General features: G+C 37.5%; 1 protein-coding gene across 3 annotated transcripts; it reads left to right on the forward strand.

The window, feature by feature from the left end:
• The first annotated feature begins 609 nt into the window (after window positions 1-609).
• LOC106960651 (myosin light chain kinase 2, skeletal/cardiac muscle-like) lies at window positions 610-13,601 on the forward strand. 3 transcript variants are annotated; one of them, XM_015053855.1, is made up of 15 exons: window positions 610-1,381; window positions 5,797-5,934; window positions 6,317-6,413; window positions 6,592-7,015; window positions 7,491-7,753; window positions 8,812-8,917; window positions 9,423-9,516; window positions 9,849-9,958; window positions 10,169-10,310; window positions 11,132-11,202; window positions 11,296-11,424; window positions 11,498-11,650; window positions 11,745-11,823; window positions 12,144-12,198; window positions 12,334-13,601. In XM_015053855.1, exons 1-14 carry the CDS (start codon window positions 851-853, stop codon window positions 12,195-12,197), a joined length of 2,391 nt encoding a protein of 796 aa, XP_014909341.1. In that variant the 5' UTR covers window positions 610-850; the 3' UTR covers window position 12,198; window positions 12,334-13,601. The 3 variants fall into 3 exon arrangements, with proteins under 3 accessions (XP_014909341.1, XP_014909342.1, XP_014909343.1); XM_015053856.1 differs by lacking the exon at window positions 5,797-5,934; XM_015053857.1 differs by lacking the exons at window positions 11,498-11,650; window positions 11,745-11,823; window positions 12,144-12,198; window positions 12,334-13,601 and having other exon boundaries at window positions 11,136-11,202; window positions 11,296-11,388.
• The last annotated feature ends 1,584 nt before the right edge of the window (window positions 13,602-15,185 follow it).

Genomic DNA, 15,185 nt, shown 5'->3' on the forward strand with positions numbered 1-15,185 from the left:
GATCCTTTACTCTCCTACGGGAGGTTATCAGAGGATGTTTTTGTCAGAGAGTAAGCACATCATAAATCATCTGTGGTCACCCATCTCTTCTTTCAGCCTGAAGGCTTCATGTCCAACTGTAGGTCAAGCTTCTTCTCAATTCCCTTGACAGCGAGAAGATGTTACAGGCAATCCAGAGATCCTTTCAGGATTGCCTGTAACTTCTACTCAGCATTTACAACAGCATATCACTGCCGTAGATATGTCCTTGCTTTTCAGGTTGAACATTACACAGAATTTCTGTCTTTACAGAAAAGTCTGCCCGTTATGATGAATCTGTAGTTCACCTAAGCGGGGGCTGATCGCTAAGCATTTTCCTACTTGTTCGGCACAACAAGTACTGCGTACAGTGATCATTTTGACACCTACCAAGCAAGTGCACGGAGGTGGGCTTAACAGTTAAAGCCTCTCAGATGTCTCATAACCCAACCACTGCCAAGCTCCCTCCCTAAACATTTGAAGCTTGCTGACGTAGGCCGGCCATTTACATTTAGGCCCCCCCCCCCAACTCAATCTATTCTTAATACCATATCATGAGGAGAAGACCAGAGGACTGACTTCATAATAGTTCCGATTGCTTAAATTATCTTAAATTATCTTGTAGTTTCAAAGATTTAAAATCTCGTTTGAGCATTTCCCTGCTGAGTTGTACCTGGAATATTTTCTGGAATTCTTCTCCTAGCTTTCTCTTCTTCTCTGTAGAACTGGCAGCGATTTTAGTGGAAGTATTTTTGTTTGTTGCATGGACTTTACCTAAACAGTTTTTGTATCAAGTTGGTGTCTTGAGGTAACTTTTGTATCACAGGAAACCATGAGTTCCTTAGTCATAAATCCAATGGGAGACTCCAGTAATGCAGGCTTTGATATAATCCAAAACCGCATTGAGTCCCTGAGTGGCAAGATGGACAAACTCATCAACATTCAAGAAAAGGTCCTCAGTCGACTGGATGGGATGTCACAAGAAATCGATGATATTGAGCAGGATATGGAGCAAATCAAGGTGGACAAGGAGGAGATCCATTTCTCCCCAAGGGTGGTGAACCAGACCCAGGTGATGGGGCGGGAGGTGAGGCAGATCTGCAAGGAGATGAGCACCATCATGTCTGTAGTCAACCAGCGGTCCGAGCAGCAGGCCCAAAAGCTAGAGGGAATGGAGAAGCTGGTCCTTAGCATGCAGCAGGTCATCGGCTTCATTGGTGAGACGGTGAAGTGTTCAAAGGTGATGGAGATGATGTTCAAAGGTCCAGCAACTCGGAAAACCTCCAGGAACAAAGACAGTAAAGGGAAGCAGGCAACCAAAAGGAAAGCATCCACAGAGACGGTTACAAAGAAGCCTGACAAGGTGGGATTTGCTAGAAAATGCTAAGTTGCATTACTATGCATTGCCAAATTTGGGTGACTTTGATCCTAATCAAAATTGAATTCTGGCTTTTACAGAGTAGTTTCTGAAGTGAGATTAGAAGATTTTTTATGCTTGAAGGGGTTCTACATGGTCATTTATTATTTTAATCTTGTATTTGTCAACTTTCCACATGCAAAGCAGAATGCTGTGGAAACTACCAAGATAAAGTTATAGCTCAGAAGTTTCTGTTTTTTTTTTTTTTTAGCAGGACAAGTACAAATTATTACAGCACCAAAGCTGAACAGTATTGTTTTTGCTCATTAATTAACTTTGGCTTTGAAGGATTTTTTCTATATAATTAGCTGGTTTAAAAGGTCATTTCTGGGTTTTGGCATGTACACACTTCCAAGATACACTTAAAGGGTAAAGCAATAAAGGTAGTTTATGTCACAAGAAAATGCTGCTACTGCACAATAAATATGATACATATATAAAGTCCCCATTTAACTCACATTTATGGCTGCTGACTCCCTCCTTGCGCTTGATGCAACATAGCCTCCTTTGCACGAGGCAAGGAGGGGCACAACCTGGCAGCACCAGGGTAAAGCCAGCAGGAAACCTAGATCAAAATACAAGTGGCCTGGGATTTTTTTTTTGATTGGAACAGTGGTGTTTTTTTTACCCCCTCTGCTTACCATGTGTCAAAGTTTCATGATGAGTCAAATTTCTCACCTCCTCTCTTTTGGTCTTCATTACTCTCACTCACTCAGATTTCTTTGTACATGCTGTGCTTCTTAGCTCTTCATAGTGCCCCAGTTAAAGCTCTGCTGGCAGTTTTACAGCATATTGCTACAAGTCAGTTATAAAATGAGAACACCAACATGTGGAAGAACATGCTCTGGTCAGATAAAACCAAAATAAAGCAGCTCCCACGCATGCAAAATGCAATGTGTGGCAGAAAAGTAATGCTGATCTCACCCTGACCACACCATCACCATGGTAAAACATGATAGTGGCAGCTTAGTGCTGTGGGGATAGGGAAGCTGATCAGAACTGTTAGGAGGATGACTGGAGCCACAAAAGACTTAAGACTGGGCTGGAGGTTCACCTTCCAGCAGTACAACAACCTTAAAGATACTGCCAGCCCGAGCTAGCATTTCAATGTGTTCAAAGTGCACAAAGTATCTAAATAAGATCTAAATAAGAATCTGTGGCCAAACTTGAAAATCTATGTTTACATAGCCAATCCGATTGAGACCAAGTTATTTTGTAAATAATCAGCAAAAACATAATTTTTTACAGGCGTAAAGCTGCTAGAGACATACTCCAGAACACTTGGAGCACAAAGAAGTTGTACAACATCGAAAGTGGTCTTCAGTACGATATTACAGAGGATGCACTTAAAAGTACCTTTCAGTGTTTCCTACATATGTAATCTACTGCACTGCATTTCATTAAATGTACTTAAAGTTCAGGAAGTTAAAAGGTAAATACATAAGCATTATACAATGTCTATTTAAAAAAAAAATCATCTTTCACTCAAAAACACTTTCCCATTGCACCGAAGTCACATCCAGAGCTGACCTGGGCTTTCCGTCTTTATATATCTGTAATTAAGCAGACTGTGATGACTCTGTTAAAGGGTCACTAAGTGCTATCTGGCAGCAGCCGGCACTCAGACGTGCACGCTGCTATCACTTACATAGCGGTTGTGGTTTTCTTTTAAGTTAGACGGATGAGCAAAGCAAAAACTGACCACATTGGCAGAAAGAAGGGTTACCGTATGTTGTAGAAGTAAAAAATAAATAAAATAAAATCTCCCCAGTGTTTCTTTTGCTGAACATTTATGACCGCCAAGTAATCTGAATCATTTGTGGCTCGTGTTTCAACAAATTTCCGTTGTCGTCAGAGTGGTTGTCAGGTGGGGGCTTCATCCTATCCCACCTCCAGAGGTGTGAAATATTTAACATTTATTTCATGTTACTTTGGTCTCGAAATGCACTCCCTTGTTTTCCAATTACATTTCTTTACCCCACAACTGTCTCTAGGTGAACCCTAACACTTGCAACATATCCCCTCTCAGTTAACGTGAACGTTGAAAAACATATGTGGGACACCTCAAGTTCAAGATGAGTTTTTTTTTCCATCTCAACCTGATATCAGAGTGTTTAGTGTCATCGATTCAGCTGGGAGATTTGGAGAACAACCTGCAATCGCTTGTAATATTTTCCACACAGGGTCAGCATCACATTCCACTGTTGAGTGCGACAAGTGATAAGCTATAAATTCACTGTCCTGCTGCTACCTATCTATCAGCCATGAATAAGCAGAGGCATGCCATTATATAAGCCAGTATGTGCATGCTGATGTCCAGTAACTGTGGCCGCAAGGCAGTTAGGTTTTTGCAATTTGTCATATGTTGTTTATTGAAAGTGTGACTTTATGGTTTTGTGAACGTCAGCCCTTGATGTCAACTTTCATATTAAGTTTTTTGTTATTTACCTATACAGTTAATTGTATGTTACTTTTGGTCAGTGCTGTGAAAAAGTATGCTACAGATTTCGTTCTGCTTTCATGCATATTGCTGTATTTTTTTGAGACAGTACCTCACTTGGATTCAAGTATTAACTTACATCTTACTTCCACTGAGCAGAAGGGCGTGGCTCGGTGAAGATTGGTATGCTATAGCCCCTTCTGTGGGGCTGAATGTGGTAACTTAGGTTATGAGAAAAGGAGTTGTAATCACTGATGATGATGCTCTAATAATGTCAGTTTGTGCATGTAACTAGCCAGGCCATTGCCTTCCTGGGCAATTCTGCTCGAAAACAATTCTTGCACAGTCTGAGCTTTCTCCGCGTGACTCTGATTGTCTCCAACAGATTTTTTTACTGGGCCAATCAGCCAACAGAAGGAGTAGTTGTGAACAACGATGCAGATTTTCTGCACTGCTTTATAATTGCAATCTATCTGTAGTTTTAGCAATGGCAGTGGAGGAAGTGAATGAAGCTATTCAATCCGTCTTGGCCATGCTTCCAAATATAGAAATGACTTTAAGAGCCACTTCGCTGGGATCAGCACTTCTCTCCCTGCAGTGGAGAACGGTTGGTTACAATGCAGGGAATTTCTGATAAGCTTCTTAACGTCAGACTGACGTGTTACATAAGTCACGGGCAGACTTTAGCAATTGGGTAGAATTGAAAACCTCAACACACTCCACACCTCCAGGAAGCAATCGTTTCTCCATAGCTGATAGCCCAGTGTAAGACAAGAGGCTGGTTTTCATCAGGCTGACTTTTTCCCAGGCAAGCGCCTTTTGGCCATTCTCTGATAAGATTCTCTCTTTTTGATTTGTGACTCACCATCTTGCCAACTACGACGGTCTTGTTGCAGATTGAAAATGGTGGTTGAGAGGTTTATGATCGAGGAGTTTTCACCCAGTGACGTACCAAAGAGTCTGCTGACAATCAAATGAGTTGCTCATAATGCCCAGCTTGTACCAGCCCAGAGGTGGTTTCCAAAAAAATGCGGAGGAACTGCACTGGATCTGCAAACAGAGATGAATCTGTTAATTGGGGAAGAACCGGTTAAAGCCACAGCCTGGTTGGACTCTTACTGGGCAGGCAGGGTTAAACCCTAAGTCTATAACTCTACCATTATATGACTCCATAATAGTGTATCACTTGCTTGTCGCAGTCTGTGACATTTTTATGTTCCCCAATCAACACACTGGTTGTGTAACGCCTACAGATAACCAAACTATACCATTGTCATATGCACTTACAACTGAAGGGAGGCATATAGCAAGACACATATCTTCCAAAAAGTTCCACTTTTGTCTCATCAGTCCACAGAATATTTTCCCAAATGTTTCAGGGATAACAGAAATACTTTTGTATTAGCAAATAAAAGCTCTCCTGTGCAGAATATTTGTGCCCAGGATCTTCCTTATTGTTTGGCCATTAACTGAGGTAGGTGAGCAATGCACTGCTTTAGATGTTGCTGTAGGTTTCTTGTGACCGCCTGGACGAGTGGTCCTGAGAGAGTTTCACTTTGGTTTGCTGGAGTACCAAAGTCTTGCGGATGACTTTGTGGCTATATTTCGATTGGGACTTTTTGAGAATATTATGTTATGTTGTGAGCTGGATTCTAATTAAGTGATTTCTTTATTCTAGGTTTCTCGGGCTATTTTTGTCAGATATATAAAAAAAAAAAAACGTAATGATCTGAAACATTTAATTGAGATATATAAAAAAAAAAACTAAGGAAATCTGTGAGTTCAAATACTTCTTTACAGCACTGCTGCTTCAGTTAAATGCCTGTTCTGTTTGCAACAACATAAAAAATAAAATAAATGCACCCCTTCTGTGTACACTGCTAAAACCCTACCAAGCATTTCCATCTTGTCTTTTTACTAGAAAACTACCTCTAGCAAAGGCAGTAAATGGAAACAAGCGATAACTCCTGCATGTCAGCCAAGTTCTCTGCAGCCCCATTACAAGATAAAGCTCCATGGACCAAAGCATTTCCTCGCATCACGTAAATGTGGAAGCTTTGTAGGTTTTTTGTGCTTACAAACTGTACATATACTAGAAGTTCTTTATCTTTTTATTGCTTGACTCTATATGCTTTTGCATTTATGACTACATAAAGGGTGATGTCTCGTTCTTAATATTATGAGGCTCATCACCACTTTATCTGGATATTATTAGTTTGATGTTTTAAAAAAATAATTTCTTCAAAAAAGTATATTTTTTAAAAGTGAGAAAAACGTTTTAGGGCAGATTTCTGAATTTTTGTTTTGGAACAGAAATACGTCTGACAAGCAAAGAGAAATAATATAGTTGCAAACATCAACATTGATGCAGTACAGATATTGACCTGGCTACAGGATCTACTATTTTCTTCTTCTTCTTTTTCTTTTTTTTCATTTCACAGGGGAAAGACCACAAGAGCAAAGATGGGGGAGAAAAACCATGTTTGGGCCAGAAGAGCCTGAAAGCTCAAAAGAAGATGAAACCTCCAGATGCAGCAGGTACTTAAAAAAATAGAATATAATAGCTTAATTCTCGCAGCAGTCAAATCCTCGCTCGGAAACCAATCTCAAAATCAATGAGGTCCTATTTCTGACTTCCTTATATGTGGAAGAGCTATAAATTATATACGGTGAGTGAGAGACTTAATTCAGATTCTGTGTTTTTGTATTTTTGTAGATAATATTTCGCCAAAGAAGCAGGCTTTGCTTCTTGAAGAAGTGCAGAAACTAAACAGAGAGAACACAGAAAAAACAGGTCAGCTGTTTCTGCAGCTGGATCTGGAGTCTGGGGTGACCCCTAAAGACGAGCAACCAGAGGCCCCCACTTGCAACCTGGTGGACTATGTGCATGAAGATTCCCAACCTGCTGTGGCTGAGGAACGTGAGGCTGCAGGTGTTATTGAGGAGCAAATAGAGGAAGAGGAAACTAAGGTAAAAGCAGTGCCAGTGGATGATGTAGTGCAAAAGAAAGCAGCAGAAGAAGAAAAGCCCAAAGTTCCCGAGGAACAACAGAAAGAAAATATTTCTGCTTCTGAAGAACAAATAGAAGACTCCAAGATGCCCTCTTCCGATGTAGATGAAAAAGAGGAGATTGTTACCAGGTGTGATTATATTTACCTATAACTACTCTTGTGGCAATAAGTCAATCTACATTTCTGCACAGGGTCTTAGGTTTCGGTAAACTTCCTACACAAATTACCACTGAATAATTATCTTTCACATTTTTGGTGAAGTTGAGTAGCACCGAGGATCAAAGTATGACCACTTCCTTTCAAAATAGTTTGAGAAAACTATTTTTTTTTCTCAAACAAAATAGCTGAATACAAATATAAATCAATAATTAAAACAGATGTTTTCCTTGCTGCTCTGGTTTTGTTTGCAATTAACCTTAACCTGCCATAGATATCAATTTTCATTATTCTTTCAAATTCATGCTTCAGAGGCCATGCTTGGTTATTTTCTTTTTTTTTTTTTTTTGCTTGTTTGATACATCTGCATTAAATTTTTATTGTCTAAAGCTACAATAATATGACAGAACAAAACAAATCTATAAAACCCATCAACTTCAATTTACAGCGACGACCACAAGGATGCAACACCGTGCACAGAGACTGAGCAGGACCAGGTCACTGAGACAAAACAAGACAAGAATGAGGAAAGAGAAGAGCAGCAGAAAGAGGAGGATGATGATGAGAGCTGTGAGCATGGAGACTGGGCTTGCTTCAAGGCAGATGGAATTCAAATCCAGTTCAACCTTAAAGAAAAGTTGGAGAAGGGAAAACTGGAGAATGCTGACGAGAAAACGATCGATGACGATCAAAGTGAGCGGTTCTTCATCGGTGAGTCACGTCCCTCTGATGACTAGAACTTTCTCTTCATTATCCTGAAAGTTAGAACATTTTTCGTCTGTAAAGCTTCAATAAATGAAAGACATTGCTCTTTATTTATTTTGCTTGGTGTAGAAGTCTACTTGAAATGTAAAACTGAGCTCTGAGGAAGTGGAAACAAGACTAAAGCAAGGGAGAATGTGTCACAATTATTTGATTTCAAAAATATTAAATATGTCAATGAACAAGATTTAAGTAAAATTGAATCAACCACTTCAGGGTTACACAAGTGATCAAGAGAGTTAGGTGGTCCTTAGTTGAAAACTGACAGCAAATCAACATGACAAAGATGTGAATCTTGGATCAAATAAAAATAATAGAAAGAAACAAAAATGATCAGGAGCATTATTTTCTGCAAATCATTTTTATCCTCTGGAATAAATGTAAAATGATATCTTAAAATAAACTTTTATAATGGTTAATAGCTTTTTCAACATGAACAGAATAATAATAAATCATAACCTAAAAAAGAGGAAAGCAAAACTTCCAAAGACACATTTAGGCATGCATCTCTAAAGTTTCTGGAAGTAAATAATACAGTGGTAAGTGTCTGGGATTTGCTATGCATCTATCTGAATACAGTAGATTATGTATTTTTTCTTCTTCTTTTATCCAGTAACCTGTAATGTTTATCTTTTCAATCTGATTATATACTTTTTGGGTTAAAATTTAGGATGTACTAATGCAATAATGATTCTTTACTGAGAATCCCAGCACACTTGATCTGGATTCTACAGTTCAACAAATGGAAGTTCAGAGAAGAGCTTAGTCTTGAACCTGAGACTTGAATTCAAGCTGGCTGCTTTCGTAAACAATACACAGACAACAACTCTATCTGTAGTTATTTATTACAAAACATTTGTAAATGATATGCCAGTGCAACAATGGTTGCATGCATACTTTAAAAAGTCAACAGCAGCTGATTATCAGTGAGACATGTATGTTACACCTTATTTGTAACTTCTAAAAACAAATGACATCTTTTTGCTTGTCTCCCCGGCCGTTTTTAGACACCACTCCTCCTCCGGCAGCTCCTTTTAATCATCGCATTGTGTCTGCTAAGCCAAACCAGATCAGAAACTTTTACACAATCAACTGGCAAGAGGTCCTAGGCGGGTGAGTGTGCTGCTCCTCTTTTCTACTTACCAAAAATAAATAGGTAAAAATCATGCCTGCTGAACAAAAACCATGAAAAGATGTTCTTGATTCCAGATTTAGGGCCGATTGTGTAATTGTCCTCCCCTCCCTCCCCCCTTTCTCTTCCTCTCCTCAATGGTTCATAACTCCAGAGTCATGGCAGTTATTTTTACACGAAGACTGACTGGTATGTGATACTGGATCCACAGCGCCAGCTGGTAGCTAATCACTAGGTGTTAATCCGGACCTTCAAAGAAGAGACGCAGCCTGGCTCAGATTTAATAAAATTGCAGATTAACCGCAACACTTTCCAGAAGGAAAGATCAATTCCTGATTTCTCTTGGGAAAGATGCTCTCCACTGTCACTGTCCCATTATTAAGTGATTCTTTACTGCTGCAATGCATAATTTGCAAGGCTAGAACAACTTGGCTGTCTGTGCAGCAAACAGGAAGCCAATTGTTCTTTCTGCCTCTCTTCCTACAGGGGCCGGTTCGGTCAGGTGCACAAATGTGTTGAAAACTCCTCAGGTCTCACTTTGGCAGCGAAGGTCATTAAAGCTCGAAGCCAGAAAGAAAAGGTACGACACCGGAGATACGTTGCATGACGCTGAGCAAGTCTATTTTAACTCCTACCTTGAGAACTAAGCCACGTGTGGTATAAAAAAAACCCGGGGGCCGTTACAGTTTTTAGTACTTACTAGAATGTTGTTAGGCCTCTCCTGGAACAGAGGCAAAGGGAATACTTCTCACCGCAGAGAGAAAATAACTGACCCAGACCAGAAGATGCATAGTCTCCGATCGCAGAGAACAGCTGACACCTCTCATTTTATGTGTGTGTATCTGTTTGTGTCCTGCATCTGTGCATCTTCCTGTTTGCCTCTGCATCTTTCTGTGCCTGTGTTTTTGGTAGGACATGGTGAAGAATGAGATCCAGGTCATGAATAATCTGGACCATGCCAACCTGATCCAGCTCTATGCAGCTTATGAGTCAAGGAATGACATCATCCTTGTACTTGAATAGTATGACCCTTTTTTTTTTATTTTTTTAGATTTACAGTATGTGTATGTAATGTGTATAAATTAAGAGTACATACTAACTCAATATTTAAATTCTTGATATAATTATTAATTTAACTTACTATAGGTTGCATTGTTGTTTTTTTTTAAAGTGAAACGCCTACACTTTTTGTTGCATATGTAATTTGTTTTTACATTTGTTTTTATCATCAGTGTTGGTGGAGGGGAACTCTTTGACAGGATTATTGATGAAAACTACACTTTGATGGAGTTGGATGCTGTGGTGTTCATCCGACAGATCTGCGAGGGCCTTCAGCATATGCACAAAATGTCGATACTGCACCTAGATTTAAAGGTAACAAAGATAAACACAAACAATATAGGTGAGGGATCTCTGCACAAACTGTGAGAAACAGATGTTGTTATGGAAAAGTTCTGCTACCGTATAATAGTACAGATTGCACTGCACTATCAATGTTATCAAGTTTTTTTTTTTGGCAAATATACACTGGGTGACTACGTTTGATTTTATAAAATATGCACATCATTTATTTACTTTAATTAAGAAGATATTTAAAATCAAATGTCTAGTTCATAACTCTTCAACCTGTGACTCCAGAGTCAGATATGGCTTTTTGGCCCCCACTCTGTAGCATTTACAAACCCAAATAAGAAATATCTTTAATCGTAAAGGCAATAAGAAAGGGTGGATTAAGTGGCTCTGTTGGTTTTATGCAGCAATTCCATAGAATATCTACAAAGGTACTTTACTATACGAAGCTTTGAATAATAATTTAATGTTTCTTAACTTTAATCTATGTAAATAATAATTTTGTATACAGCAAAAGGCTCTCTCAGCTCATTCTACAAAATGCTAAGATTTTATTCCTTTCAAAATTTTGTTGATTAATTTTGTTCTGAAATCTGAAAGTATAAACACATCTAAATTAAATTTCTTAGATTTCAAAATAAAACATTTTACTTTGTAGATATTTGTCAAATATTTTTTTTTTTGCTGCTCTACACAAATTATATGTTGTATAAATGGGGTAAGAAATGTTTCTTTTACGATTGCTGTTTGTTGGTCTAGCTAAAATTAATAACCAGTAGAAAAAGGTCTTTAGCTTAATATTATTCACTGGAAGTAATTTAATTTTTTTTTTCTCACCTTTCAAGCCAGAAAACATTTTGTGCGTGAGCAGAGTGACCAACAAGATTAAGATAATTGATTTTGGCCTCGCTAGGATGTAAGTTTCTATTTCTGATTTACTAAATGTTTTGTTGGTATTTTGAAAATGCAAAATGTCCCTGGGTTGAAAAACGACCATGTCCTGTTTCAGATATAAACCACGGGAGAAATTAAAGGTGAATTTTGGAACTCCAGAGTTTCTAGCTCCTGAGGTCGTCAACTACGACTTTGTGTCGTTCAACACAGACATGTGGAGCCTTGGTGTCATAACTTACATGCTGTAAGTAGAGATGCAAATTCATGCTCAGCTGTGCTCAAATCACTGCTAAATCTTCCTTCCCTTTAAATGCTAGCCTGAGCGGTTTGTGTCCCTTCCTTGGCGATGATGACAATCAGACTTTAAACAACATCTTGGCTTGTCAGTGGAACTTTGAGGAACAGGAGTTTGCAGATACTTCAGTGGAAGCAAAAGACTTTATCACGAGGCTCCTTGTAATGAATAAAACGTAAGTGCATTGTGTCTCTGTATGATCTGGAATTTGTCATCTCTGGTGAGAATTTAAAATGTGAAAAGTATTTTTGTCTTACGTTTGTCGTTAGCTGGAGGATGGGGGCCTGCGAGGCATTAAGGCATCCATGGTTATCCGACTCTGTTCTTCATCATCGTCTCTATACAAAGGTAGAGAAATATGACTGAAAAACAACTGTGGATTATGAATTATCTTTAATTCTTCCAAATGTCGTGGAAGACTTGTGATTTAACTTTACATGTATTTTTAAGATGGAGAGAGTCGGGTGATTACGTCAACATTAGATTACTTTTATTATTATCTTACATATGGAATAGTAAAAAAAGAATAAATATTAAATGGTATTTAAAAATGTGGAATGCATATAGACAAAAAGCCAATTCTATAAGAAGTGTTTGTACTGTACTTTAATGCAGCTTAATATTTATAAAATATTTTTTACACAATTTTCTGATTTTTTTTTTGACAGAAAAATATGTGCAGATCACGCAGATCATCATGCGTGCCCCTGATTGGTATATAAGGTAATGTTGAAAGTAATCCATCCATCCATCCATCCATCCATCCATCCATCTATCCACAAGGGGGAAGCATTTCTTAAATTTTACTCTGACATTTCTAGACCTCTGGAAACTGACCTTCTCAATGGTTCGTTTTAGATCTGGACAGGAACGAGATGGCTCCTGATGTGGCAACTTGGACCAACCCTTTTTGTCAGTGAAATCTTCTAGACTCCTCGAAATCCAACTGAAGCACCTGAGATGTGGATTGATTTTCTGGTTACGTGTAATCCCGTATGCTCTAAGAATGTGAAATGTACTCTCACCTGGTTTAGTTTATTCACTTTGCTAGTTTGTAAAGCCACACATTATCCTTTTTTGTTTATTCAAATAGATATTTGTGGAAACACTCCTGTCATGCAACTTTTCTAAAGTTCGTAATGTTTATTCATTTCTAAAACGTTGTCAGGGATCTGCCATAGGGATGTACTTTATGAATTTTACTAATTTCTGTCCGTATTTTAGTATCTAAAAAATGGTGCTATAAGTATCTAATGAATCATTATATATTATATACTTGAGGCTGATTTGTGTGCCATCTTTGCTTTTATTAGAAGTGCATGACTGGCTTGAGGCTTCACTTTCAAATATTACTTCTTTTGGTTTATATCTAGCTAAAATGTGGCAAAAATGTTTTGTGTGGCTTTCTTTTTTTTTTTTTGCAAAAGACTTAGACATGCTAAGAAAAGGTCTACTGATATTATTGCATAACAGTATACGTTTATTTTTAACTCCTTTGTCAACTTAGCAACCCTAAAAACTATGTAAGAAAAGTACATCTTTTGTTGCTGTAGCATAATTTCACATGACAAATATTAAGAAAATCTGACATGTAATCAAAGTACGTTAATTTTGTAGATATAACCAAATTGTTATTGTACAACTTACACTTGAGTATATTTATATTTATACATTGATATATTTTTTAGGTTGATCACAGTTTAGAGGAGTCTTTAAATAGTAATCCAAAACGTCTCCTGTGGTCTGGATGTGATGTGACAAAGTGAGGGATTAAACCTTTTAGAAAAGTCTAGCCTTTTTTATGAATGTAATAATTGTTCAATGGGGAAAAAATACATAAAAAAAAGGATTTAATCACAACCAGTAATGCAATATTCATTAATATTTTCAACAATTCAAAGAGGTAACTAAAGTATTTCTCAAAATGCCTACCCTTTTCCAATCAAGTGATGGAGGACTTGAGGGACATTTTAAATAAGTAATCCCTGACTTCATCTTTCCCAAACAACATATGCAACAAAGAGGCGCTTTTTTTTGAGCCACTATTCAAAATAGACAAGACAAGTGAGCATTCCATTTAAGTAAAGCCAATGTTTGTTGATCTTCATAAATCAGGACATGACAAAGCTCAAATAGTTTACTGTGAGACTATGTTATAGCATTAAAAGATACATTTTACTTTGAGGCTTTCTTTTTACAAACCTTAATGTGTAGTGTGCTGTGTGTGTAAAATAATAACTGTAAACTTACCTAAATCATAAATATTCCTTTTAGTCTGTAGATATGAATGTGGCCCTTTAATTAAAAAATGTACTGATTGTGGTGATGTTGATATTTGTACGTCCGCTGTCAGAATATGTAGTACCTGCACTTTATAATGTTATTTATTTAAACGACGATAATTCGCCAATCTCGTTTGGTGGACAGATTGTATGGTCAAGTCTCCTCATGTTTTCCATGTTTGATTTCTGAACCAACATGTAACTTTAGAAAATGTACTTCAGCAACACAGTTTATGTCTTACCACCTTAATTTATTAGTTTAGTTTTTATTGCATGACTAGCTTTGTGTTTTGCCCACTTTTGTCTAAATGTGACCCAAACAGTCTTTTTTTTTTTTTTTTTTAACAGTTCTTTACTATCTGGCTAGCCTGTCTCTGGAGTCTTTTTGGTTGCACACATGCTTTTGTAGATTTCTGTATGAAAACCCCCCCCAAAACATTGGAAATGCCTTCTGTGAAGGCTCACAATCTAAAAATAATCCATTACTCATTCAGAGAACATTTATGTACTTTTAGTTTACCTTGATGATGAATGTTTTAATGATTGTCAGAGCACGATGTGCTTGTAAATTAAAGATGTCTTCACCGAGTGTTAACAAAGTCAGCATGTAGTTGTAAAGTGTGCACAATCCCATTAAACAAACCATTTTAAACAGTTTTCTTTTCCTTCTTTTATTTTTTGAAGACAATATTGCCAGACAAAATACTTTTTTTTTTTGTCATGAGCTTAATCTATATTACAGATTTGGACAATTTGTCATAATTCAAAATTGACCTGACATTTAAAAATAATAAATGGCCTGTACTTGTACAGTGTTTTATCAAGTCCAGAGGATGCCAAAACACTTCACACTACATTCCGTGATTCACACACACATTCACATGTCGATGGTGGCCAACTATTTGACTGTAGCTACAGCTGCCCTGGGACAATCTGACCAGAAACTAGGCTGCCATACACCGCCATGGGGCCCAGATAGTATAACTTTTTGACTTGTATTCTATATGACTAGTAAAATAAAAATAAAAAAATAAAAAAAATCCTATGAAAGCTAAAATTTGCAAAATATTACTGGATATTTTGAATCTGTTACAAACACATTCAAAACAACTGCAGATGATTATAGGAATTTACTTAAACGATGTACTGTAAACCATAACAAAGTTTATTTTCCCTCTGTGAATAATGATCTACTGACTCCTGCTGTTGTGTTAGGGTACTACAAACAAACAGTTATGACAAAATGTTAATATAACTCTGGGAGCAGAGATTTCTAAATCTCTCCACAAACATTTCCAACCTGTAACTGTTTGTTTAGTCCAGGATTCATCTGTTTCACACATCATTTAATTCATCAGAAACCAAAGCTTTCATGTTCGGGATGGTTCAGAGAGAGTTCACATAGTCATGCTTAAACAAATAATGGCA

Source organism: Poecilia latipinna, unplaced genomic scaffold (assembly GCF_001443285.1).
Source record: "Poecilia latipinna isolate Pla-1442-1.1 unplaced genomic scaffold, P_latipinna-1.0 Scaffold1208, whole genome shotgun sequence".
In the NCBI taxonomy this organism is placed as follows: domain Eukaryota; kingdom Metazoa; phylum Chordata; class Actinopteri; order Cyprinodontiformes; family Poeciliidae; genus Poecilia; species Poecilia latipinna.